At 41.9% G+C, this 26025-nt stretch overlaps 1 protein-coding gene across 4 annotated transcripts in view; it reads left to right on the top strand.

Annotated features, from left to right (window-relative positions):
• Window positions 1-26025, top strand: part of CPT1A (carnitine palmitoyltransferase 1A) — a 74881-nt gene that overhangs the window by 34806 nt on the left and 14050 nt on the right. Inside the window, exons 8-14 of one of the 4 annotated variants that reach the window (XM_067540461.1) lie at window positions 2061-2168; window positions 4425-4512; window positions 8403-8598; window positions 10068-10256; window positions 11084-11189; window positions 17598-17714; window positions 18848-19012. In XM_067540461.1, coding sequence (XP_067396562.1) covers window positions 2061-2168; window positions 4425-4512; window positions 8403-8598; window positions 10068-10256; window positions 11084-11189; window positions 17598-17714; window positions 18848-19012 — 969 coding nt within the window. Of the gene's footprint in view, window positions 1-2060; window positions 2169-4424; window positions 4513-5005; window positions 5091-8402; window positions 8599-10067; window positions 10257-11083; window positions 11190-17597; window positions 17715-18847; window positions 19013-26025 lie in introns of all 4 variants that reach the window. The other 3 variants (XM_067540463.1, XM_067540462.1, XM_067540465.1) reach the window with 3 other exon arrangements.

Here is a 26025-nt window from a genome sequence, read left to right on the forward strand (position 1 = left end):
CCATAGGGGACGGGGAGGAAGTGCCACCCAGCCCTGCTCTATCCCCAGCCCTGCTCTACCCCTAGCCGCAGCCCTGGCCCTGGTCTTGGCCCCCAACTCCCTGCCGCGGCTCCTATCCCCAGCTGCAACTCTGGCCCCCAGGTTCCAGGGGGGTGCCAACCAGGTAAAGGGGGGGAGAGCACAGACAAAAAATTTGGGGACCACTCGTGTAGAATTACTAATTGTTTACTGTGACAAGCATTGCCTCTTGGCTCATAAATGGCTCTCACTGATTCTAGTGAGTGCTTCCTCTTGACCACCCATTAGGATTTCTCTGAGGGTAATCTAAGTCTCTGTGCTGTGGATCCCTTGGGGTGTGTGAAGCTTCTAGAGCACCTCAGAAGGCTGCAGCACTGGTTCCTTCCTTCTCCTCTCTGGTACGTTTCTTGGGTACTACTGACCATCAGTCAGTTACCCTTTTTCAGAAATGGGATTCCCATTCAGCCCACATATCTGAAATTGCAATATCACTCTGTAGCTCACCCTTTTCTTGTGAGTCCTTGGGGAACCATCTGGGTCCAGGAAGTCAGCAGGCTCCTGCAGTTGCATGCTAGCTGGTTTCCCTTGTGGAGCCCCTTATCCGGCTTCTCTGGCTGACCTTGCTCTTTCCTGACCCATACCTGCATAGAGTAGTTAAGTCTTTTTTTCTTTTTAACATCTTCTGTTCTGTCTGTTGTGTACCTTAGGTTATGTATACCACAGTAAGTGTTACGTTGCTCAGGGGTGTGAAAAATCACCCCCAAACAATGTAAGTTACGCTGACCTTAAGCACCAGTGTAAACAATGCTATGGTGGAGAGTTTCTCCCACTAATATAGCTATCACCACTTGGAGGACTGGAGTGGTTAAGCTGATGGGAAAGCTCTCTCCCATTAGCTTAAGAGTGGCTACATTAGAGAGCTTATAACAACGCAGCTGCATCACTGCAGCTCCACCATTGTAAACTCTCTAGTATAGCAATAGCCTTAGACACTTACTACAGCGACGGAAGGGGTTCTTCTGTGACTGTAGTAAATCCACTTCTCCAAGAGGAAATAGCTAGATGAACTGAAGAATTCTTCCATCACCCTAGCACTGTCTACTCTGGGCTTAGTTTGGCTTACCTATGTCTCAGGTGAGAGATTTTAAATGTAGACTAAGCCACAGGCACTGATAAGGCAGCTGTTTTCATAATACAACTTCATAATGTCAATCAGAATTCATAAGTTGTACAGACATAGCTCCAGTTCATCGCAATTCCACGTAATACTTAATCCACAAGCTTGTTATTAAACTAGATGCTGCTTTAAATTCTTGAATATGTACATGTTGGAAGTAAAAATATATGAACCTCTTATCAGAAAATAAGTGCTAGCTGCCTCCAGGCTTCATTGCCTCCTTGATGACTGACTTGAATTAAGGTTTTTAGTATTGTTCTTCTGCTGTAAGTGTGACGCTTGGTCTACAAAACTCATGTCGGCCTACCTGTGTTACTCAGGGATGTGAAAAATTCACACCTCTGAGAGATGCAGTTAAGTTGAACTAAGCCCTAGTATAGACACTGCTAAATCAATGGAAGAATTCTTCCATCAACCTAGCTACCATCTCTAAGGGGGGAGTGTGGATTTACTACAGCAATGGAAAACCCCCTTCTGTCTCTGTAGCAAGTTATCTACACTACAGTGCTTACAGTGGCATAGCTGCAGCTGTGCTGCTGTATTGCTTGTATTGTAGACATAGCCTAAGTAATCTGTTTGATGCACTAGATTTCAATGAACAAGTTTTCAGTCGGATGCTATTCAAGGAGCCAGGTACTGCTATTGTTTTGTTTTAAAGAAAACTTGTTTAAAGTTGGAAGTTGATAAGTATACTATGGCTAATGACCTGGCCACTTTCCCTATATTTAAAGCCTTTTCTGTAATGACACTTGAATTAATTATGGGGAAAATACTCTTGACTAATTCATGAATAACAAACTCAGTTTGCTGAATGGAGTTTGGTAATTACACTACCTGTAATAACTTCCCTTTCTTCTATCTTCAGGACTTTCTGTATGTTGTTCCCACTTCCCTGCAGGCAGCAAGAGCTGGTAATGTCATCCATGCCACTCTGCTCTACAGGAAAAAACTGGACAGACAGGATATCAAGCCAGTATGTAAATCCACTTAAATAGTTTCTCATTTCTTCAAATTTACTTTATAACAAATCAGCCTACTTTTTGAAAAGTAACGGAGGAGCGAAGTAATGCCTTATGTTAAGGTACAGTATATGTAACTGTAGCTAACATGTGGCCATAAACCCACTGTGGTTGCCAGTTAAACTCCACTCATGTGGCACCTTCTATTTAAAAAGAAGTAGCCCTCTACCATGGAAGCTAAAGGAAAACTTCCTTTTGCCACAGTAATGTTTAACTTTTTTGCCCCTGGAGGGCAAAATAGTCACATTACACTTGAATATTCCATCTAGTAGAAGGCAATGGTGCACATATGTTAATCAGCATGATGAGTCTGGACTATCCTGTAGGGAGCAGCTCATGTGAGTATGCATGCATGCATGCATGCACAAAGGACCAATAGGGCCAACCTTGAGTCCTTACACCTGGACAAATAAACCTGGCAAAATGGAAGCATCTGTTTAATGGGTATGTCAATCTGGAAACTGAAATGTGATACAGTACCATAAATCTTAGTGAGCAGAAATAAATCTAACTACATTTGCAGTCTATCCTTACTGTACTTCAGTTCTAAAATAAGTAATATTGTGCTAAATGTTAGAAAACCTGGGACTTTTAAAATCCTGAAAACTAAATGTAAACATTCGGTAACATTATCAGAAAGCATGGCTTTGAGGAGAGTAATAAAAAGCACCAGGAAATCAGGATTTTTTAATATCTGGGTAAGCTCAGGTCGTTTCACTGCCCTCTGAGCAGACATTAAGTGCTAAACAAGTTAGGAAGCTAGAGATCTTTTCAAATTTAAAAGTAGCTTAAAACTTGTGTAGATATAGAAAAGCCTTTCTGTGCATGCCATTGAAATGGATACTATATAGCAATAATGCATTATATAGGACTGGGAAAAACTGATTCCCAGACAATCTTTTTTTTTTAAAGCAGGCATCTCAGTGAAGTGATTTCTTTTACTGTGTTGCATCTAGAGCAACTCCAGGATGTGCCCATGAAATCATATTAGAGACAGATGCAAACCAAAACCAGCATCTGACTAGTTCCCATTTTTGGGGAAGTTCAGATCCTGATATGGATCTTATGGGTTTAGGCCATTTCTTATCCTATAAAAATTAAAAATAAGGTTAGAAAATTCTTAACCATTATTAAATGCTGGTTGGAAACGTCACAATAAATTCATATTTAGAAATGTTATCTCCCCTCACCATTTTGATGGTATGTCAGTTTCTTGTGTTTTAAAAACAGTCATTGAATGAGTCTTAGGAGGATGGCTAAATTTTGTATGCCATAATGCACAGGTAATGCCATACCAATGGCTTTTATGTTGTCCATACAAAGAGCTTCCCTTTTCCTCTGTGGCTTCAATTTTTACAGTTAGTTTCTCCTCTATTCCATACCGCAGTTTATTTTAATGAATAAATGCTGCTAATGGAAGTAAACAGTTCTACTTGAGACCTAGGATCACATGACTGTTTAGGAGACTGCAGCCTAATAAGCATCTGATCTCTTGCATGCATATCTATCCATCCATCCATAAAATATTCACTGATAGGCCATGTAACTGAGAGAAATCAGAGGCTGGGAAGAGGCAACTCCCAATGGATATATGAAGTTCTGTGTCAGTGATTGGCACTGAGAGAATTTCAAATCTGTTAAATCCACAGCTTCATTTGATCATCTGCTTTTAAAGGGGAAATTCATAGTAGCTGGGCAGTGTACATATGACTAGTGGAATCTAACATGGATAGGTCAGGGGTTGATTAGGAAGAAAGAAAAAGGTCTTTGACGTGTTAAAAATCCTCATATTAGGGATATAAATATTGGTTACAAAAGGTAACCATTTAAACTATTAAAATTATATCAGTTAACCATTAAACTGATATAATTTTGGGGTCCCCCCTATGCCCAGCCACCTCCCCTCAGCCCCCATGATCCCTGTTGTTCTGAAGCAGGGCGCTCTGCAGTGCCTGCACCAGCAGGGCAGTCACCTTCGCTGTTACCTGATGCCATCACCATGGAGACAGAGAGCCCACGCTGCCAGTTAACTGATAAGCATTAGTCTCAATGGTAAGACAATGCTTAATGGTTAACTGTTTAACTCTTAAGTATTTTACATCCCTACCTCATATTGTCCTGCAGTCTTTCTCTAACCAGTATGGTTTTTTTTCTCTCAATTTGCTAATTGTATCTATAAAATGCAATTGTAACATACATTTGCGGCATAGATTCTTCTGATGGGATCCACTGTTCCACTCTGCTCAGCTCAGTGGGAGCGAATGTTTAATACCTCCCGTATTCCAGGAGAGGAAACAGGTAAGCAGGGCCAGCCAAACACAAGGAATGTCAGGAAATCCAAACAATCTGTGGAATATTTCCAAAGGGTGTCCTCTTACTATATCCATAGGTTACTAGACCTGTATTTTCAAAGAGCAAAACCTGAAAAAGGAGTGAAGGACATTCTTATGTTAATACAGATGTGTGCCATCGCCATTTCTCAGCGATTAGTAAATTAGCATCATAGTTTCACAGCATTTCTCCTTTTTGACAGACTTCAATTAGTATGATAGTATTCTGACAGATTAATGGTTTTTGGCTGTTCCTTTCCTTTGTTTAGAAGCTGGCCCTAAGAAACTGTTTGCTGCCTGATTAGTTTTATTTCATATTTACTTTTTCTCCATTCTATTCCTTTAGGTCCTTTTGGTGTTTATCTGTGTGTTTACCTCTATGAAAGTTATGTTCTCTGTGAGATCTCACAATCATTTGAAATCTTTTTATTTTGTTTTTGACTTTCCCTTTTTCCTTTCAGCTTATGATTCACAATACCATCCCAATGTGCTCTTCTCAGTATGAACGTATGTTCAACACTAGTCGTATACCAGGCATAGAGACAGGTACAGTCTTAGTCCTGTCAATGTTTCTAGCCCCTACTTGCATCCTAACATTCTGTGTGCATAGTAAGAGATGTCACAGTTGAAATCACCTATAGTAATACCACTTTTTATCCAAACTGTGACTTCTCCGTAACGTGCTTGAAGACTATTATATTGTTTTTTATAATAATTAAGAGCTCAATTCTTCAAAGTTATGAACCACTTCCACAGTGTTGTGAAGGCTTGTCAATATAAAGGCAGTGTCTATTGGTTAGAATGGTGGGGGGGGAGGGGGTCTATTCCTGCATTCTTTTCCTGTCTCAGCCACTACTTATGTGATACTAGGCAGTTCCCTTTACTTTTCTGTGCTTAGTTTACCCATAGGAAAAAATTGTATTCACCTGCGATACAGAAATTGTGAGGTTTAAATAATTGTAAAGGGATTGGGGGCGGGGGGGGGGGGGGGGGGGGGGGTCTTCAAACAAATCACGAAGGATAGAGCAATATAAATAGGGTATAGTTGATAGGTGTAGTTAAAATCTTGAGAAAGGGGTGGCTAGAGAGTAAGGCACTATTATTTAAATTGTGTATATTGTATTTCAGGTCTGCATTCATAAAAGGCTTATACACATTGGTAGTTCCGGGGACTAACAAAGGGATATGAAACCTTTCATCCCTAGTTCAAATCACTGGCCTATATGAAATGGGTTGCTGGTATGTAACCATATCACCAAAAAAAAAAAACAAACCCTTGCAATTGATACCCTTGTTAATCTGGGAAACTGTGGATTAAGGAGGCATGGAAACTAGAGCAATGTTCTTATCCCTTAAAGTCTCATCTGGTGAGAGTTGAGCTGCTAAAGTTGTTAGCAGCTCAACTCTCCACCAGCAATTACAAATGGTTTAAAAAAAGAAAAGGAGAGCCTCCGAGGGAGGATATAAGGATGCAGACATTTTACACGCTTTGGCATTTATAAAAATGTTTCTTGCCATTTCTTAATTATATCGTGCAGCCCATCTTCTGTTACTTAATCCTGCAATGAAGTCTCGGGGTGTGTGTGTGTGTGTGTGTGTGTGTGTGTGTGTGTGTGTGATAAACTTCTGTGGTGGTGGATTGTGGTGGCACAAACACAAGGTAATGATTCACTGCAGAATAAAACTGATTTCTGTTCAGGACGAAACCAAAGAAACTGGATTGAGAAGTAGATAGCTTTTTGTTTAAAACAAAAGTCTTAACAGAAACAGGCCAGTTCTCCTCTGTGGAGTGATTTCTCAGGAGTATTTAAGTCATCAAGTATCCTCAGTCAGAACAGTGAAGGCTCAGTTGAATCTTTTCAGGAGCAATGGAATTATATTTCACACCAGTAGTTGTTAGTTCTCACTTGGAGCCAGGATGTCCCTGGCTATGGCATAGAAGGATGGGAAAGGAACAATAAGTTTTCCTCTTTCCATGCAGACCCTGCAAAAGGTCCAGGGATCACAGACAGCTCTTTTTGTCTGCCTCTGGGAGTGCATGTTGCCCCAAAATGAGCAAGGAAGAAAGCAAGACCATAGCACTGCTTCCCTCTACATCCCTCTCACTGGCTGGAAGAGTAGTCTGGGCATAGAGAGGCTTGAGGGAATAGGATAGTTAAATCTGACTTTAGGCAAGTTCAGAATATGTACTATAATTACTTGGAATACTCTGGAGAGAAATGGGCCTTGATGTTGAAAATGTAGGAACACTTTGTGTAACTGGTTCATATACTTTCTGTGCATTGAGCTTTGCAGAAATACAATATCAAATTGCCATACTGTAACAAATATAGTTAAAGTAAATTCTGTACATTTGAAAACCACTACAGTTGCACCCTATTTTTTCTGCTGCTCCTGGCTTCATTTATTGCCAGCAAACTTTTCAGTATTTTATATGAAAATCTTCTATCATCTTCATAAAATAACTAATCACTTCCCTTAATCACTGTCATGTCCTGTTTGCTCTTTTCAGTATGTTGTTCTTTTTCTATTGAAAAATAATTTAATTCAATTTTCTATGAATAATGCATAAAATGTGTTGGCTTTGTCCTCATTTTGCACATGTTTACTGAAATCATATTTTTTCTGCATCTTGAAGGGATTAATATCTATTTTCAATAATTACTGGAATGCTATCTTAAATTATTTCTAGAACAGCCTTAAAATATAGGAATTTTATGTTTTAAAAATAAGTATTTCACTTCTACATTGTCAGTGAAACCTTAATGGCTACTATATTGAGATAATTAAACAGTTCTTATTTTGTTTTTCTCTTACAACTAAACATACTATGTTATGACAACGGTGAACTGTTTATATTGGACCTCAGAGGTAGAAAAGACCAGTGAGATCATCTAGCCAGTCCATTCTCCCATCATAGGAAACCAATGCAATTTTCTTCAAACATTTGTACATGCACAGAAATAACTTTTTTCTATTAGTAACAGAACAAATGTTTATGGAAAGTTAGTTATGTAATATGCTAATCTTTTTATACTTTGTTAGGCACCTAAATCTTTATTTAGGCACCTTAAATAAGTGGTCTCATAATGAGTGGTGTGGAGCACCTACAATTCTTACTGAAGTCTTGGAAGCTGGGGGTAATTGGTATCGCTGGAAAATCAGGGTCCTGATTCTCAGTCAAGAGATGTGGTCTCTTTGTATAGGCACAAAGGACCATAAAAATAGTGAATAGTGGCCAGATATGAATCCACGAATGTAGGATGGAATCCCTGAGTCATAGTGTTCCTTACATCACCACCCTTTTCATAGCCCCCATTTGAGGGATGTGGCTGTAGCATTGCTGCACTCCAACTATTCCCAGCTGCCAGAAAAGATGTAAACATGGGCCACAAGAATAAATTAGGACAACCCTAAGACTGCTTTAACTTGTGGCTGGTGCCAGCTAGTTGCAGAGCACGGATGATGTAAAGGCACTTCTACGCCCACCCTGCCACTGACCGCCTGGCCATATCAGAGAACTGGAACCCAGGTCACTTTCTTAGTTGCTTAACGTTGGCACCCAAGTTAGCAAGTATATGCTATATGTATATGAGAAATTATACAATTTAGGTTTTTGCTTGGCTATTTTGTATAGCAGTATTTTCTTGCTAAATTTCAGATAATTTAATGGATTGCCAATGTTTATAAATCCCACATATTATTTGATTTAACATTTTGTAAATAAGTAAGCTTAGACACAGTGCTATTTTATGGTGAACATATGCCCTTTAGAGTTAAATATTTGGTATGGGATTGTTTTCATTCTAACACCACATGACCTAAGGTTTGCTTTCAAACCTTTGATTCCGATTCTAGACACTCTTCAGCACATGAAGGACAGCAGACACATTGTCGTGTATCATAAGGGCCGTTATTTCAAAGTCTGTCTTTATCATGATGGTAGACTGTTGAAGCCTCGGGAAATTGAACAGCAGATGCAACGAATTCTAGATGACAGTTCTGAACCCCAGGCTGGAGAAGAGAAATTAGCAGCTCTTACTGCAGGAGATAGGTATGAATTTTTTTAAACAGTAACTTCTTCTAATATTTGAAGACAGTTGTATAAATTTGCAGGCCCAGTGTCAGGTTCTGAACCTTTAAAATCGACTCTCTGCGGTTAGTTGATTATTCCATAATCTATGCTGTAGCAAAGCACTGTAATAAAAATAAGCCCTTTCCGGTTTGAGTTGGAAGTAACTTGGCAGTGATCAGTTGCCTTCATGTACTTCTTCTGCCTATTTGTAGTTTGAGAATCTTGCTTTAATTATGATCATTGTTAACAAAATTGAATCAATAATTGTTTAATTTAGCAATATTTGATGGTTTATGAACATTTGTATAATCTGCTTTATGCGGCATTAGCATACCTACTAAAATTATCAAATTTTAAAATCTGGACACTTGGTCAGATTCTGCTGTTATACTAGTATAAATCCAGAATATCTCCCTTGATTTTAGTGGTGTTACTCCAACCAAATTTATGCATGTCTAATTGAGAAAGTAGAATCTGACTGACTGGATTGAAGTTATCCCTGTTACAATTTAACTAAATTCAGTGGCCTTATACCAGGGATCGGTTTGTCCCTATGTTTCTGGAAGGTTTGGAAAACAAATTCATAGAAGATCAATGGTTCCTTATTTTACACTCTTCACTTACTTTTTCAGGTTTTTTGTTTTAAATGTACATCTTAATGGAAAAATGTAATGAATGTTAAATGTACAGTTTAGCAGCATAGTATATAAAAAATTTCTTTTGGAGTGTAGAGTCTTATTTTATAATCTCAAAGACCCATTTTGGGTATCTACATTATATAGGTTACGTATATTTGTGTAAGTGTGTATTTATATATGAGCAATTGTACATGTTTGACTTAAAAAATCTTGCAGTCTACATACAAGAGGAGTGAGTTATAGTTCTTCAACTCAGATTTCAGATATTCAGACCTTGTTAGTTAAAATCTCAGACATAACCATTGATTAGCATAGTTGTTTTATGCTCAATGTGTGGATCTACCAGGTTATCACATTGGTCTCCTTTATCATAGTATGTAAGCACCTGTAGATTGATCCTGTGACCTTTTATATCTAACTTCTAGTGTGTGTGTAACTTTCCCCAGGGGTACATCAAGAAGTTGGACTTTGTTAGGCTGTAAATGTGCAAGATGTATACTATGCATTTTGGGTACCAGAGCCATGTTTAATTCCTGAAAACCAAATTTCCTGCCTGTGTACTACTACTTGAGGTGGCCTGTGTTGGTAGTAATTCCTTTTTCATCCCAGGATTCTGATTCAGGAATATCTGTAGCAATATCCTCACTTATCACTGGTAGTATAAATTCATTAGGCACAAGGTGAAAGGTGAAGGACATTTAAATCTGTTAAAAAGTAACATTGCCTTATAGAATCACACTGTGGTCTTAAAGGTGGTAAAACACTGACCAAGTTACATAGCATGACCATAAACTTAAATCCTTGCTGCAGGGTACCCTGGGCTAAGGCTCGTCAGGCCTATTTTGGACGTGGAAAAAACAAGCAGTCCTTGGACGCAGTTGAAAAAGCAGCTTTCTTTGTGACTTTGGATGAAACTGAGCAGGGATACAGGGAAGAGGATCCAGTGACTTCAATGGATACCTACGCAAAGTCGCTGCTGCATGGCAGTTGTTACGACAGGTACAGCAATGAGCAGATGGGAACAGTGCCACTTAGTCACGTTGCTTTACTGAAGAGGATTCTGGTTCATGTGTAAATTGGTCGTGTTTACCTTTTGTGTGTATCCTATAAATTGCACAGCATATTCTTGTGGGCTTCTGTCATCTGGCAATCAACTCATCATTTTATTATTTTACCAAAGTGTTTTTGTTCAATCTGCTACTTAAATCAGTCACTTTTTTCCATGTTTCTTAAGCATCATATGTGCATGTCTTGCATTTCATAATTCACAACCAATTATAGTGTCATAGTCATGCTGAAGTTCATGAGTAAACACTACAAGCAATATTCAAGTTGTGTTGATTGCCCCACACTAAAACTTTAAAACCCCAGATTTCCTTTTAGTAAACAATAAATGCACTTGTCTATTTGAAAACTTAACCATTTTACTTCTATTTGAAAAATCCAGAAATTGAAAATTTGTAAGTGACTTTATTTTTATTTATTACAATATAGTTTTATTTGCTAAATACAAATCCTAATACACAGTTGTAAAACCATAACCTAGCATTACCAGATTCATTTGATAGGCCAAATTCAAAGAAGGCTTTAGCTTGTTTAACTCTATTCGCTTTGGAGTTGCACCAGTTTTTGCCACTCGTGCCTTTGGTCCAGTGAATTTATGGGCTAGTTATTTCTGTAGCATGTTTTTAAATTTTTTCTTTTCTATTTGTCACCTGGAATTGTGTGTGTTGGTATGTCTAATTTGAATGAGAGAGATTCAACGAAGTGTCACTTTGAGTGAAAGTTTTTAAAGGTACAAAAAAATTCCCTAATTTTTTTTTTAGGTGGTTTGACAAAACATTCAGTCTTGTAGTGTTCAAGAATGGCAAAATGGGCCTGAATACAGAGCATTCTTGGGCAGATGCTCCTATTGTTGGACACCTTTGGGAGGTGAGTGTTTAAGTAACTGACAAAGTAAAATGATGGAAGGGATTATCTCATCTTGGTTACTTCCTTTTTGTGAACCCTGAGGCTAAAGTTTACTTAAAGCTATGCTTATTAAGAAAGTTGCATGTCTGATATTGTGAGTTCATAGTATTTCACATGCTAAACATTGATGTCTTCATGGAAAACTGACAGGTCACTGCTGCTGCTTCAAGTGCTAGTCTATATGTGTATTCGACTGTGGATATGCATGTGCTCCATGTGCCTGAGACCAGAAAATTCTTGCAAGCAGTGTCTGTTGATTTGCACCTACACCTCCGCTTTCCCCATGCTCTGCACCAAGAGTATAAGGCTCTACTGCCTACTACCTCTCCAGTTCCTTCTTACTGCCACATGGCCTGTGTTGGAACCTCATGTCTGGAGTGTCTCCTTTTTTCAGACTTCAAACCCATAAACATTTCAAAGTTTTATCTTTAATGATAGTGTTTAGTTTTATTAGTATAGGTAGTTAGATTTCCCACCCTGGGGAACCTGTCTGCCTCCTGGTACAAAAATTAGATAATGCCGGGCTTCAAAACTGTCTCCCCAGCTCTCGCCCCTTCTTGGTCAGCAACGACCACTGATGCTGCCTATGCTACCTTAGAGAAGCACATATCTTCACCAGGTGCAGTATGTGTTGCTCCATCCCTACCAGGACCTGACAGGTGTGGCAATTCCATCTTAAAAAGCAGGTCATGGAAAAGGTAATTTGGACCCAATCAGACCTGGGCTAAGGAACACTCTCCTCTTTTCCCCGGTACATCAGCCAGAGTCAGCAAGGAGCGTGACAGAGGATACGAAAGTCCCAATACCCTGGACCTTCCACATCAACCCAACACTCCCCGCCCCTGAGCCAAAAGATATTTTTGATGAGATGATTGGGAGTTGTGAACCACTAATGATGCCATTTTCACCGTATCCTCGCATATGTTTGGACATGTAGCACTCTTTTCTCATAACTATAGTGCAATAACTGGCAAGAGGATGCTGAATATCATCCATTTCAGCTATATTATCAAGTTTCTCTCCATACCCCCTTGAGAACCTCTTTTCCTGTACCTCTTCAGGGACCATTCTCATGAGGAAATCCTCCTCCAGGGTATAGAATCCCTCCTCCAATGGGGAGTGATAGGGTAGGTGCCTCTTCAACGTCAAGGAAAAGGGTTCTATTTGAAATATTTCTTAGTTCCCAAAAAGAAGGGAGTGTGGAAACCCATTTTTGACCACTGTCAATAAAGGGTGCTTCCATTTGGTCTAGCAGCTGCACCCAAAGTCTTCACCAAAGCGTTTCTAGTAGTAAAGCACAATTCAGATGTAGTGGCTTTGCCATTGTCCCATATTTAGATGACTAGCTTTTTATGGGAAGGGCACACTTAGAAGCCCTTGCATCAACCTCGTTGCTGCTTCGTCTGTCATCCCTAAGAGTCTGTGAATGTGGAAAAGTATCCTGACACACAAGCTGACTATAGAATTTATAGGAGCAACTCTAGACTCAATCAGGGTGAGGGCTTATCTCACGCCATGAACAACCTGATGGATCAGGTTATGTACAACTCTTGAACATTGGTTTGGATTTTCCTTTTTTCTCCTGGGGCATATAGCATCCTGTTCTTATATCATGCTGTTTGTCAGACTCCACCTACATTGCCTGTGGGCTTGACTCCAAATGGTGTACATATACCAAGCAAGCACAATGTGAACTCTAGAATGCTGGCCTCAGTAACTTGATGAAAAAATCCTGGACAAGTCTGTGTGGGTGTTTCTTTCCTATCCCCTACATCCAACAAGATTATAATCACAGATGACTCTCTGCTAGGCTGGAGAGCCCATGTGGACAGTCACGTGGTATCAGACACTTGAAAGCCCTGAGAAATCAGAATGCCTATAAATCTCCTGGAACTCTGGGCAGTCTGAGTGGCTTGCAAAGCATTTCTACCATTCATCCAGTCTCACCGTTTACTCATAGTGTCAGACAGTATAATAATCAGATTCTATATAAACAACCAGGGAGGAGCAAGATCCATTCCACAGGGTATAGAAGCAGTCACCTTGTGGAACTGGTTTATCAAAAACTGTATCACACTATCGGCTGCGTGCTGTCCAGGAACCTGGAATTCACTGGTGAACAACCTCAGCTGGCATTTCACCATCAATCGGAAGTTTGAGGTACGTAATTCACTGGTGAACAATATCTTTACTCCGTGGGGAAACTCTGCTGGAAATGCAAAACATAGTACTTTAGGGGAACTTGGAGGAAGAGCTCCTGAAGTGATGTTCTTCTACTGTTTGGACAGATCACTTCAGCTGTGCCTTCCCTCCCATCCTGCTATCATCTCAGGAACTACAGACGATTTGACTGGACAGGGCATAAGTCATCCTCATCGCCACCAAAAGGCTCAGACAATTTTGGTTTTCATGTCTCCTGCATATGTTGTCCCACCTGTCAGCATTTGGTCCTTCTCAGATCTCTTGACTCAGGAGAATGGCAGTCAAATATCCCAACTTGGATGCACTTCATCTTACAGCTTGAAATTTGGATGGGCATCAAACTTAGAGCATTAGTGTTCTGAAACTAGGCAAACCATTCTCAATAATAGCAGAAAGGACTCCACCCGAAAATGTTATCTAACCAAGTGGAAAAGTTTCTCTCTCTGGGCCGAGCAAAATCATATATCTACAGAAACAGCAGATAGGAAATATCTTTTAGACTCAGTTCTTACTTTCAGGATGACAGGCCTTTGCTTTAACTCTCTACAGGTTCACCTACCAGTAAACAGCGTGTCTTACCCGCCACTGGATGCTTACTCAATCTTTATTTACTCAGCAAGAACCAGATTCTTGAAAGGTCTGATCCGAATCTCTCTGCCAATGAAAAACCTCACTGGGACCTTAGCTTAGTGCTTTCAGTACTTGCTAAGCCAGACTTTGAACTACTAGTTATGTTTTCTGTATCCTTCCTATCAATGAAGATTGCCTTTCTCATTTCCATCACCTTGTCCAGAAGAATAGGTGAACTCTGGGCCCTAATGGCTGATCCACCAATCATGATATTCTGTTAAAGATAGTCTTACTACAACTAGACCTGAAACTCACTCCTAAGATTGTTTCAGAGTTTCACTTAAACTAGCCAGTTTGTTTACCTTTATTCTTTCCATAGCCTCATGCCTCTAACAAGGAGAGGAGATTTCATTCCCTCGAATGCAACAGGCATTGGCATTTTACTTGTAAAGAACAAAATTGATCAGAAAATCAGAGGCTGTTTGTTGCCATAGCAGAATGAGTCCAAGGTCAAGCTGCCTCATTTCAGAAGATCTGTAAGTGGATCTCTGTCTGTATTCCTCACTATCAATTGACACAGCTTCCTTCCCCACATGGGGCAAGGGCACAGTCTTGATGGTATCGCTTCAAGATATACCCCTGCTTGACATTTTACAGAGCAGCTACTTGGGTTTTCATCCACACATTCTTGAGACATTATGCTTTTGGTACAAGACTCTCGGCTGTTGCATCCTTTAGGATTGCAGTTTTACAACTAGCCATACCATATTCACACCATCCTCTCTGAGTACTGTTTGTCAATCACCCACTGTGGAATATGCCTAGAGACCAGCACTTGAAGAAGAAAAGGAAGTTACTTATCTTTGTAACGAGCTCTTTGAGATATGTGGTCCCTGTCTGTATTCCACTGCCAGCTTTCCTCCTCCTCTGCTTTGGCTCCTGGCAAGATTCATGGTAGAAGAGATTTATACCCTCTGTGAAGAGTAAGAGGAAATCAGGGGCACTGGCATGGACCAAAAGATGCTGCTTGCAAGAATTTTTAGGTTTCAGTTATAAAGGATAGTAACTTCCTTTTATTTTAATTTGCACATGTAGTTGTGCACAAAGGTTTATTTGGTTTAAAATCTATTTGGGACATACGTTTCACAGAACCCGTATGCATATTTCTGAAGTTCTTACTTTGTGCTTTTTTTAAAATTGTGATTGTGAAGAATTTGAAGAAGTAGTACTATGAAGAGTGAACACTCTTCTAAACCATTCTTACACAGGGCTGCAGATCGACATGTTCAAGTTGTTCACTTTCATGTACACTTTAAGTAAGTGGAGTGAAGTGCCCCTATTTTTAAAATGCCCTCCTGTTTTACTTAATTGACACCACAGTTCATTGCCCCCAAAACCTTGCTGATATTTTCACCTTTTAGAGTTTAAGCATATATCCACCCTTATTGACACTAACATCTCTGAAAACCACTACAAAAAGGGTAAATTGGTTGCTTTGGAGACCATTTCAACTTTATTATACATTTGTCTGTTTATACTATTGTCCAAAGCGATTTGTGTCTTTCATATATTTTTGGTGTTAGCTGGTAGTTTTTAATGATATTTCTGCAGGAAATATCCACATCTAAAAGCCTAGTAGTCTTTCTCTCATCCCTAATTAGAAATTGCAAAGGGATGCTGGCACTGAGATTGCCCCCAAGAATGTAATTTTGACTAGTTTTCTAGTCAATCACCGGAGTGGAATAATTTTTCTAATTCTTGTTTTAGAGAAGCAGTGATTGTTTGGTTTTTATCTCCTCTCCTTAATATAGTTGCTTTGAGGGTGGAGAACCCACTTCTTGCTAGTATCTTCGAAGCCCAAGAATAAATTGAAGTTGGTTTAATTTTCTAGAGGATTAACTACTGCTAGCTGATTATATATAAAGATATGGTAAACTAATAACTAGATTCTAAGTAGAAGTTGTCTACCAGGTGGTTGGCATGTTCTATCTGTCAAGTGTAGAAACTCAATAAAAAGCAAAAGGTTGAAAGTGTGCATGGAATAATGCGTTTGCTGCAAAGATGCCTTGTTCGGTGATATGTCCCACTCAGTGTGTGCTACCACTGTATTGAGTAGATTCAAATATCCACTGGGACTCATATCAAGGAGGGGTATGTAGACATCAGTGGGACAGTCACTTTCTTCTCTAGTGTAGTTTATTGTACTGTTGAGACCTACACAGATTTATGGAAAAGGTTTTTTTTATTGCATTGTTGGTAAAATATTATGGAACTCTCATTTTTGCAGTAAAAGTGTTTTGTGTTCATTTAAGAAATCAAATAGTTCTACCATGAATACTAGCAGTCTATAAAAAGTGCTTAGAATAAACATAAAAAAGCAAAAGAGGCAGCATTCAGGTATTTATTATCTAGATATTTTTTAAAATCCTTTGTTATAAATCAGGAGGGTGGTGCAGATCTTACCTAGAATTTGGCTAATATCCAAATAGCTTACTCTCTGTTTTGTTAATGCAAAGTTCTGGTTTAAAACAAACAATTCACTGTGATGGCACTTTAAGAAAACTCCTATACACCAGAGCTGCACTCCTGTTCTAAGTACTAGAGCAAGAAATTGAATGTTCAGTGCATTCATGAACACTTACACAAGCAAAGCTTATATTCTGTAAATTCTGATTTGGCACCATGGGCCTTTCCTCCCTGGTACGTGGAAGGCTTATTAGGTTGAAACAAATTGTAAAAACAGTGTATAAATAGCTTTATTAAAATCCTGTTTTAATATTTTGAATGTATATTAAAGCTGGGGTTGCCACCCACTGATCAACTCATGTCAGAACCATTGATTCACAGGTACTTGGCCCCAGATTTTTAAAGCTATTTAGGTGTCCTGCATTCAACATTGCAATATCTAACAGATCTAAAATCTTAAATCTCGTTTTCAAAGCGATTTAGGCACTTAAGAGCCAAAATTCCATTGGCAGTGTGGGATTTAGGCTCCTAAATTGGTAAATAACTTGAAAAATGAGATTTAGGAGCCTAAATGCCTTTTAAAAAAAAGCCTGGGCCTTAGTCTCCTTATCCTAATAATGAGCTGCTGCTGGGTCTGCTGCTGCCATCATCCCATTCAAGCGTGCAGTAGAAAGACTGGGGTTTGGAGCACCGAAGCATCTCTGTGAGTTCGTGTGTGCACAACGGAATAGGAGGCAATAGGCCCTGGTTGATTCATCCAGTACACTGTTAAAAATGCCTGACATTTCCTAGTAACAGCAGTGATCTTTATCCATCTGGTACTGGAAATTTGAATGTGGTGTGGTCTGAAGTTCTCAGGCTTATTATTAAAAGCCTAAAGGTATATTGTATCAGTATCTTACAGCTATTGTTCTTTAGCTCAAAGAACAGGTGACTACAGTTGTTCTAAAATACCAGTTGTAACATGTCTGCAGATACCGTTTTGCATTCTGAATCTAGTAATAAATATTTCTGTATGTTGAAAAGGGAATTGAGTGAGCCTAACTCCAAAATGAAATGCATTTGAACTCTCTAACCTGCACTACTTTATTGTATAATACATGAAGTTACATAAGTCTTTTTCTTTTGCAGAATGTTATGTCTTCTGATTGCCTCCAACTGGGCTATACAGAGGATGGGCATTGCAAAGGAGACACCAACCAAAATATTCCTTTCCCCACCAGACTCCAGTGGGAAATCCCTGAAGAAGTGAGTGCAAAACCACCAATAAGTTCCTGAGTTCATTTTTAATTCTCTGTTTGTCAGTAGTTATCTTACAGAGAAGATAACTTGCCTAATTGTGCTTCAGTTCATCTGAGCCTTTTCAGAGGTTCAGTGATGTGTGTTTCACATGAGGAACCTTGGGATAAGAGACAACCACAGCACTTAGATTTACACTTTCTTAAACTGAGAGGACTTTTAATAGTCTTTCCTTCAAAACTTTTCAGTTTTCTTCCTAGATTACTAGTAGAACCTTAACTAGGTTGCACCTTGCTAATTTGTGCATTGCCAGCATTGAAAAATGGCCATCCATAATTTCTTAAAGATTTAACAATAGTACTCTATTGTCTCTAAGATTTCATTACTTTATTCAAATTATACTCCAAAACACTTGTTTGCTATGTAATATAAGTAATTGTCTATTTATAGCTTAGTTAAAATATATTTAAGCACTAACCTTGCATTTATAACTACTAATACATAAAACTGTGAATGTAAGTCAGTTGAGTTGGGGATGGCTTCAGAAAATGGAGCATTTTCCCTTCCTTTGTTTCCTGTATTTTATGTGGGGTATGTGGAACCAGAAGCCTTTATGTTGGGTTGAGGCCAGTTGTAATAAGTGCTGGCTTGTGCTCAGAATTCTGTCTTGCAGGTTCAAGGCTTGCCTGAATCTTGGACAGACTTCTTATCTCTGTTTGGATTTAAATTTTAAGTTATGCTAAGATGATGGTTGATAGAAAATTACCTAATTTTTAAGCATGTACAGCAGAGTGGAAGCCATAGAAGCGTTCGTTCATTCCATGTCCAACTATAAATGTCATCATATAATACTATTTAAGCTCTAATGACTTGGAAAAATGTCTCAGAATATGAAAATCAGAACAATTTTACTGGATTCCTGGAAGCATATTAACTTCTCTGACTTTTCCATTTTTTTTTAGCATATGGGAGTTTAAGTAGTTTTCTGATCAGTTTTTTTTTAACCATTTCTTTCAGGCAAAGGGGGAATATATTATTTAGCTGTAAATAAAATATATGAATGAGCTTATTTTTATAATTTTTTAAAAGAAGTTGTGCCATTTGTTTTAAGTATGTATTTAAAAATGTGTTGCTGTTCTTAGTGCCAAGAAGTGATTGAGAGGTCCCTGTGCACTGCGAAATCTCTAGCAGAGGATGTGGACTTCTACTGTTTTCCCTTTGATGCTTTTGGGAAAGGGTTAATCAAGAAAGCCAAAATAAGTCCCGATGCCTTTGTGCAACTTTCCCTTCAGCTTGCTCATTATCGGGTAAGAACCCTACAGAATGTCATAAAAATGGATATAATAAAGCTGCACCATGGTTAAAAATATAGAAACATCTAAGATGCATAGGCCTCTATCCAACTTCCACCAAACTCAATGGAGACACTCCCATTGACTTCAGTGGAAATTGAATCAGGCCCTAATTGGTCTGCTAGCTGAAAATACATGATTCCAAAGGTCATTTCTGTGACACACACACTGTTGGCTGCTTAATTAGTGATCTATTTACAAGATGTCTTGGACTTGGACTTTGATTATCTAGTAGGTATTTTTTCACATGTAACATCTGTGATCCTAAATATACAAGTTTACTTTGTAAGGTTTTTTTAATCATGTATGCTTGCGTTACTCCAATAGTGTTCATAGACAGATATTTAGATGGTGGTTTCTTTCCATTTTGGTTAATCCTGTGCCTGTGCCTGTGCTTTTAGTTGCATCTTGGCGACAGAAAGATTCCCCATTCCTATTGTCGACTTTGGTTGGTAGCTTTTCTCAATTTAAGATATTTGCACTCTTTTATATTTTTCTGATGCTGCTCTTTTTAATCTTTAAATCTCTTTTTAACATGATCATAGAAATTTAGATTTTTTTCACTACTGCCGCCAATTTTCTCTTCCTAAATTCTGAAAGTTTCTATGACTGCTACTTGTCAGGCAACTACCTGGAGCAATAGTTCATGTAGTTCTTCTAGTCCTTGCTCATGTCCTTTCCCATGTAGGTGTGCGTGCACTGTGTGAACCGTCACCGGAAGCTTTCTCCTAGTGGTATGTGCTGGGTCAGATCTGGTGCCCCTGGAGTGGCACCTTCATGGCGTGGTATATAGGCAGCCCTGCCACCCCTGCAGTTTTTTCTTTCTATTGGTGACTATTGCTGGAACACTGTTCTCCTCTTACTTTGCAGTGGTTGTGCCTGTAATTAATTGTAAATAGTTAGTTATTAGTGTAAATAGTTAAATAGTGTATATTACATTAGTAAAGCACTTAAGTTCCCTGCCCCACGGGGCTAGCCCACCCAGGGCACGTCTTGGTCTCAAGACTTCAAGCAGTGTGCAACCTGCCCAAAGAAGATACTGTTAGCAACCCACACAACAGCTGCCTGATTTGCCTGGGAGAGGGGCACATCCCGGCGAAGTGCCGAATTTGCAAGAACTTCAAGCCCAGGACCAAAAAGGACAGGGTCAGTAGATTGAAGTTCCTCCTAATGGAGGCTGCACTTTGCCCAGTGTCGGAGCGCCAACCAGACCCAATGCTGAGCACATTTTTGGTGAGGAGTGCACAGTGGCCTTGATCACAGAGCTGCAAAGAGGCAGGTGTCCCAGGCACCAAAATTCCCACAATGCCATGATTCTCCCTCAATAGCCAGTACATCTGCACCATTTCACATCACCGGTGCCAAAGAAAGTCAAACTGTGGACACTCCCCAATAAGGAAGGGCATGGAGAGGGTGAGGCTTTTAATGGGCTCCTCTCAGATGGAAGTCAGCCAGCTGGCACTGTTGACTCCAGTCCCGCAAGGGATACTGTCGAGTTTGGTACACATGGACTCCACACTGAGGGTGAGCCAGGAAAAAGATTTGACCCTGGCAACACTATCCGTGCCAGAGGCTTACAAGACAGTGATTCTCTTGACCCTCCCGGCATCTCCCCCGACCCAGGGTTCACAAGATGCAGCCTTGCCACATGAGACCACGAGGTGGAGACCAACCCCCTCCCCTGGGTAAGCTGGCAATGATGGTCAGGCACCGTCCGCCATCTCATCCAGACTCATGAGCCTCTCTGCTGCCACAGCATTTGCTGGCACAGCATAGGTCGAGTGCCTGCCACCAGCTAGAGTTCTGGCACTGCTAGCAGTCGCAGCAATTGTTCAGGTCACGGTACCATTCATGGTCACCACGTTGCTCTGGGTCAAGGCACCACTCATTATTGCCTCAACACTGATACACGGCACCAAGGGGCATGGCAGCTTCATGATCACTCTGAAGTGACTGGATCAGTATCCCAGGTGGACTCTCAAGGATCACGGTGGAATGGATACCAGCCAGGCCAGAAATATTAGGCAACATCTCAGGGGCCCGTGCCATCAACATGGACCCCAGCCCAGTGGCGCACGCTGCCCCAGTGGCCAATGTATGCCCCCATGGATGCCTCAGACCTCGGTCATACTTGGCCCCTTTGGAGGTGAGAGCACCTCCTCCTCCTTCCCTTCGGAAAAAGGATTGGTACTGGGAGCAGAGGTGACAGAGGCTTGTGAGACTCCTCCAGGAGACCGCCAGCACTGGAGGAACCTAGCACATTGGGTGATCCTAGCACATTGTCATCCTCCCCGAATGAGGCGGTGGCAGATAAGTCCATAGCCCCAGTGCAGGACAATTACAAGGCCCACCAAGAACTCTTAAAGAGGATGGCCCAAAACCCTGTTTTGAAGGTGGAGGAAATCAAGGACTCTGCCCCAGCATTGGTGGGCATACTGGGCATGTTCAACGAGAGTGGCCTTACCCTTCAGTGAGGCCATTTCAAAGCCAATAAAAGCACTATGGCAAACTCCCACATCCCTTCAGCCTACAGTGAAATGGGTTGAGAGGAAGTGCTTCGTACCCCCCAAGGGGTACGAGTACTTATATACACCCTCTCCTCGGAATCCCTAGTGGTGGTCACAGCCAATGGGTAGGATAAGCGAGGGTAGCAAGGTCTGTCTCCCAAGGCTAAGGAAGCCAGGAAGTTGGACCTGCTAGGGAGAAAGGTATACTCCATAGGTGGGCCTCCAGTTAAGAATATCGAACCACCATATCTTAAGCTAATACTTCAACTCGTGGACAGTCATGTCTAAGTTTAAGGAACTTCTTCTATCAGAGTCTAGGACAGAGTTTGTGGCTTTGGTGGAGGAAGGCAGGGCTATAGCCACGGCATCCCTCTAGGCCTCCTTGGACCATGGCAGATGCAGCAGCACACACCATGGCCACAGTGGTAGTGATGAGGTACAGCTCCTGGCTCCAGTAGTCTGGTCTACCCTACGAGGTACAGATGACCATACAGGACCTACTGTTTGAAGGTGGCTCCCTCTTCTCTGACCAAACGGATGCATGACTGCACACCCTGAAGGACCCTTGGGCCTTCTTAAAATCTCTGGGCCTCGACACACCAGCCCCTTCCCGGAAACACTTTAAGCTCCAGCCTCTGGGCCACTCCTCCCCTCCCCCCCCCCCCACCACACACAGCAAAGGCAGGACTTTGGGAGGCAGCACAACAGCGGCCTCAGAAGAAGGTACCTGCACCTCTCCTTGTCTACTCCCATGGTTACAGCCACGAGGCTATCATTGGGGCCCAGACAGAACTTTTGAAGGTGTAGTCGAGGATGACGCACCAGTATGGATCATGGATCTAACCCCAAGATTTGGAGATAGTTTTATCACACTTTTACTGGGCGTGGGCCAGCATCAAATCAGAGCACTGGGTACGCTGCACGGTAGAAGTGGGATACACCTTTCAATTTTTGTCTTTCCCAACCCTGTCCCTCTTCAGGGACCCTTCTCACAAGAGACTTCTAACCCAGGAGGTGCAGTCCCTCTTAAGGGGAGGAGCAGTGGAGGAAGTTCCAACTGACCTAAGGGACACAGGGTTTTATTCACGCTCCTTTCTGATCCTGAAATTCAGTGAGGATCTCAGACTCTTACTAGACCTGTGGAACCTCAACAAATTCATGAAGAAACTGAAGTTCTGCATGGTCTCCCTGTCTTCAATCATCTCTTTCCTAGATCCAGGGGACTGGTACGCTGCCCTCGACTTAAAGGATGTATAGCAATATTACCAGACAGTGGGAAGTTCCTCCGATTTATCGTAAGCCAAAACCATTATCAATTCACAGTACTACCATTCAGCCTATTGGCAGCACCAAGAGTATTTACAAAGTGCATGGCAATGGTGGTGGCATCCCTCAGGAAAGCAGTAGTGCAAATTTACCCATACCTGGACGACTGGCTAATCACGGGCCACTCCAGAGAGAGAGGCACATGAGACTTGCTTAGTCCACTTTTTTGAATCTGGGGCTTTTGATAAACCAGCAGAAGTCAACATTCTCACCAGTACAGAGGATAGAATTTATAGGAGCAGTCCTCGATTCGACTCAGGCCAGAGCCTATCTCCCGGAAGGTCATTTCAGAGCCATCAAAGCCCTCATACAGGACCTAAGAGCTTTATCCATCACCATAGCAAAGAATTGCCTGAAGCTTCTGGGTCACATGGCCCCTTGTACCTACATGGTGCAGCATGCTCATCTCAGACTCAGACCTCTCCAAGCATGACTGGCTTCGGTATACACACCAAGCTGTCACCCTTGAACAAGGTGGTCACAGTCCCAACGGTGGTGACCCTCACCCTGCAACGGTGGCTCAACCAGGACACAGTGTGTGGCGGTGTCCTGTTCTCAAGACCAGTCCTGTCAAGGTCGCTGGTCACCGATGCCTCAGATATGGAATGGGGAGCCCACCTGAGGCCCCTTAGGAACCAGGGCTATGAGCACCAGACGAACTGTCCCTTCACTTCAATGTCGGGGAGCTGAGAGTGCTATGTTTGGCATGCCAGGTGTTTCAGCTCCACCTGCAGGGAAAATGCATCTCCAAACTCACAGACAATACCACAGCAGTCTTCTACGTAAACAGACAAGGCAGGACCCATTCCTCCTCCCTATGTCAGGAGGCAGTGAGTCTGTGGAACTACTGCATAGCCCAGTCCATTTACTTGAAGGCCTCTTACCTGCCAGGTTCACAGAATAAGCTTGCAGACCATCTGAGCAGATCCTTTGTCAACCATCACAAGTGGTCTATTCACCGGGACATCTTAAATGCCATTTTCCAGAAGTGGGGATTTCCCCAAGTGGACTTGTTTAGTCTGGTCACAAACAGAAAATGTCTCCAGTTCTGCTCATACCTGGGGCACAACCCAGGATTCCTCTTGGACGCCTTTCTCCTTCCCTGGGGAGGGAGCCTGTTTACACCTTCACACCCATGGCTCTGATCCACAGGGTTTTGGTCAAGGTCAGGAGGAACAAAGTGAGGATGATCCTTATAACCTCGGCATGGCTGTGACAGCACTGGTTCTCGACTCTCCTGCACTCATCAGAGGACAAACAAATCAGCCTACTGAGGCTCCCAGACCTGATCTCGCTGGGACATGGATGCCTGCTCCACCCAAACCTCACATTGCTGTGTCTGACAGCATGAAAGCTGCATGGTTGAGTAAGGTATGGAGCAGGGCTGCTCGGCTGTTGTTCAGATGGTTCTTATGAATAGCAGGAAGCCATCAACCAGATCAGCATACCTGGCGAAAATGAAGAGACGAAATGGAAGAGATTGTCGTAGTGGGCATCAAGGAATGTAGTCCTACCAAATGAAACACCACTGCCTCTTATCCTGGACTACCTGCTTGACTTGAAGGCCTTGCGGTGGATCGTTCATACAAGTGCATTTGGCCGCGATCTCAGCTTTCCATCCACCGATCAGGCAGAATAGTCTTCGCTAACCCAATTTGCTCCCATTTTTTGAAAGGGCTGGAACACTTATACCCCCAGTTGTGCGAGCCCCTGCCTCCATAGGACCACAACCTGGTGTTGTCGAAGCTCCCGGGGCCCCTGTTCAAGCCTATGGCAACATGTTCCTTCTTCCACCTTCCTTGGAAAGTAGTCTTCTGAGTTGCCATCACTTCAGCTAGAAGGGTTTCTGAGATCAGAGCGCTTACCTCTGAACCATCATATACTGCCTTAAGTACAAGATGTGACTTTGGTCAGATCCATCCTTCCTTCCAAAGGTGGTCTGCCACTTTCACAGTAACCAGGACATTTTTCTCCCAGTCTTTTACCCAGAGCCACATGCTACCAGGGAGGTACAAAGGCTTCACTCATTAGATGTTAGGTGGGTCTTGGCGTTTTACATAGAGAGAACCAAACCATTTTGAAAGACCACTCAGCTTTTCGTAGCAATTGCAGAAAGGATGCAAGGGGCCCCAGTCTTGGCCTAGAGAATCTCCTCATGGATTATGTCATGCATATTGTGACCGGGTCAGACTAGATGGCTACCGGAGAGTGCTAGAAGGCCAGTATATCAGCCCCAGGCTCAGCAAGTCCCTTTTCCCATGGTAGCTGAGCAGGGGTTACTCCAGGTTAATTAATACACCTGGAGCCACTCAAGGCCCTGCCTAGGACTTGTTAAAAGTCTCCCTTCCAGAGAGAGGATGTGGGTGGAGTTGTGAGAGTGAGGCCAGTTATCAGTGTGTGTGAGCAAGCAAGATGCTGTCAAGCGCCAGGAAGGGTTAGGAAAAGGAGTTGAATGCTGGCAGAAGAGAACCCTGCAAGTACAAAGACTGGGGGAGAGAAAAACCTGAAAAACCCTTCCTGAAGAGGGCAAAGGACCTTTCCCAGGTCTGGAGGCCTAAGGGAAGAGATCCTGCCAGAAGGGAAAGATTGAACTGGACATTTGGTTTGAGCACTACCACGCCCAGTGGGGCTGTCAGGGATCAAGAGCCTTCCCTAGCAAGGAGGCCAGGAAGGACCCCTATCTGAGTAGGGTACGGACATTAAGTCAAGGGGCATAGGGAATTAACCCAGGGAATCTAGCAGCTTTTCCTGAAGCCATAGTGTGCGGCTGCTACTTGTAGGGTCCCTGGATTGGGGCCTGGACTTGAGGGTGGGAGCGGGCCCCCACCAACCCTCTACCTACCATTCACTGGAGGAGTAAGAGCCCCAGTGAAGAGGCAAGGGCCTATGAGAACCAGAGACAGGACCAGGAGCCAGCAGGGAGTGGCCATCTTATAGAGGCTGTATTACCCTCCCCCACCACTACAGGGTGGAAGAACACTAAGTGGTGAAGCAGTTCCCTGACCTACCACTAGAAGGAAGCACTGGACCCAGTGAGGTAGAGGAAGAGCTTTGTCACAATATGTACATGCTATGATCTGGCAAAAGTCCTGCCTCCTGGTCTGACAGCACACTTCACAAGATCACAAGCTTCAT

The sequence above is a fragment of the Emydura macquarii genome, unplaced genomic scaffold, assembly GCF_026122565.2.
Source record: "Emydura macquarii macquarii isolate MOO-44397 ecotype Brisbane River unplaced genomic scaffold, CSIRO-AGI_Emac_v2 contig_587, whole genome shotgun sequence".
Classification (NCBI taxonomy): domain Eukaryota; kingdom Metazoa; phylum Chordata; order Testudines; family Chelidae; genus Emydura; species Emydura macquarii.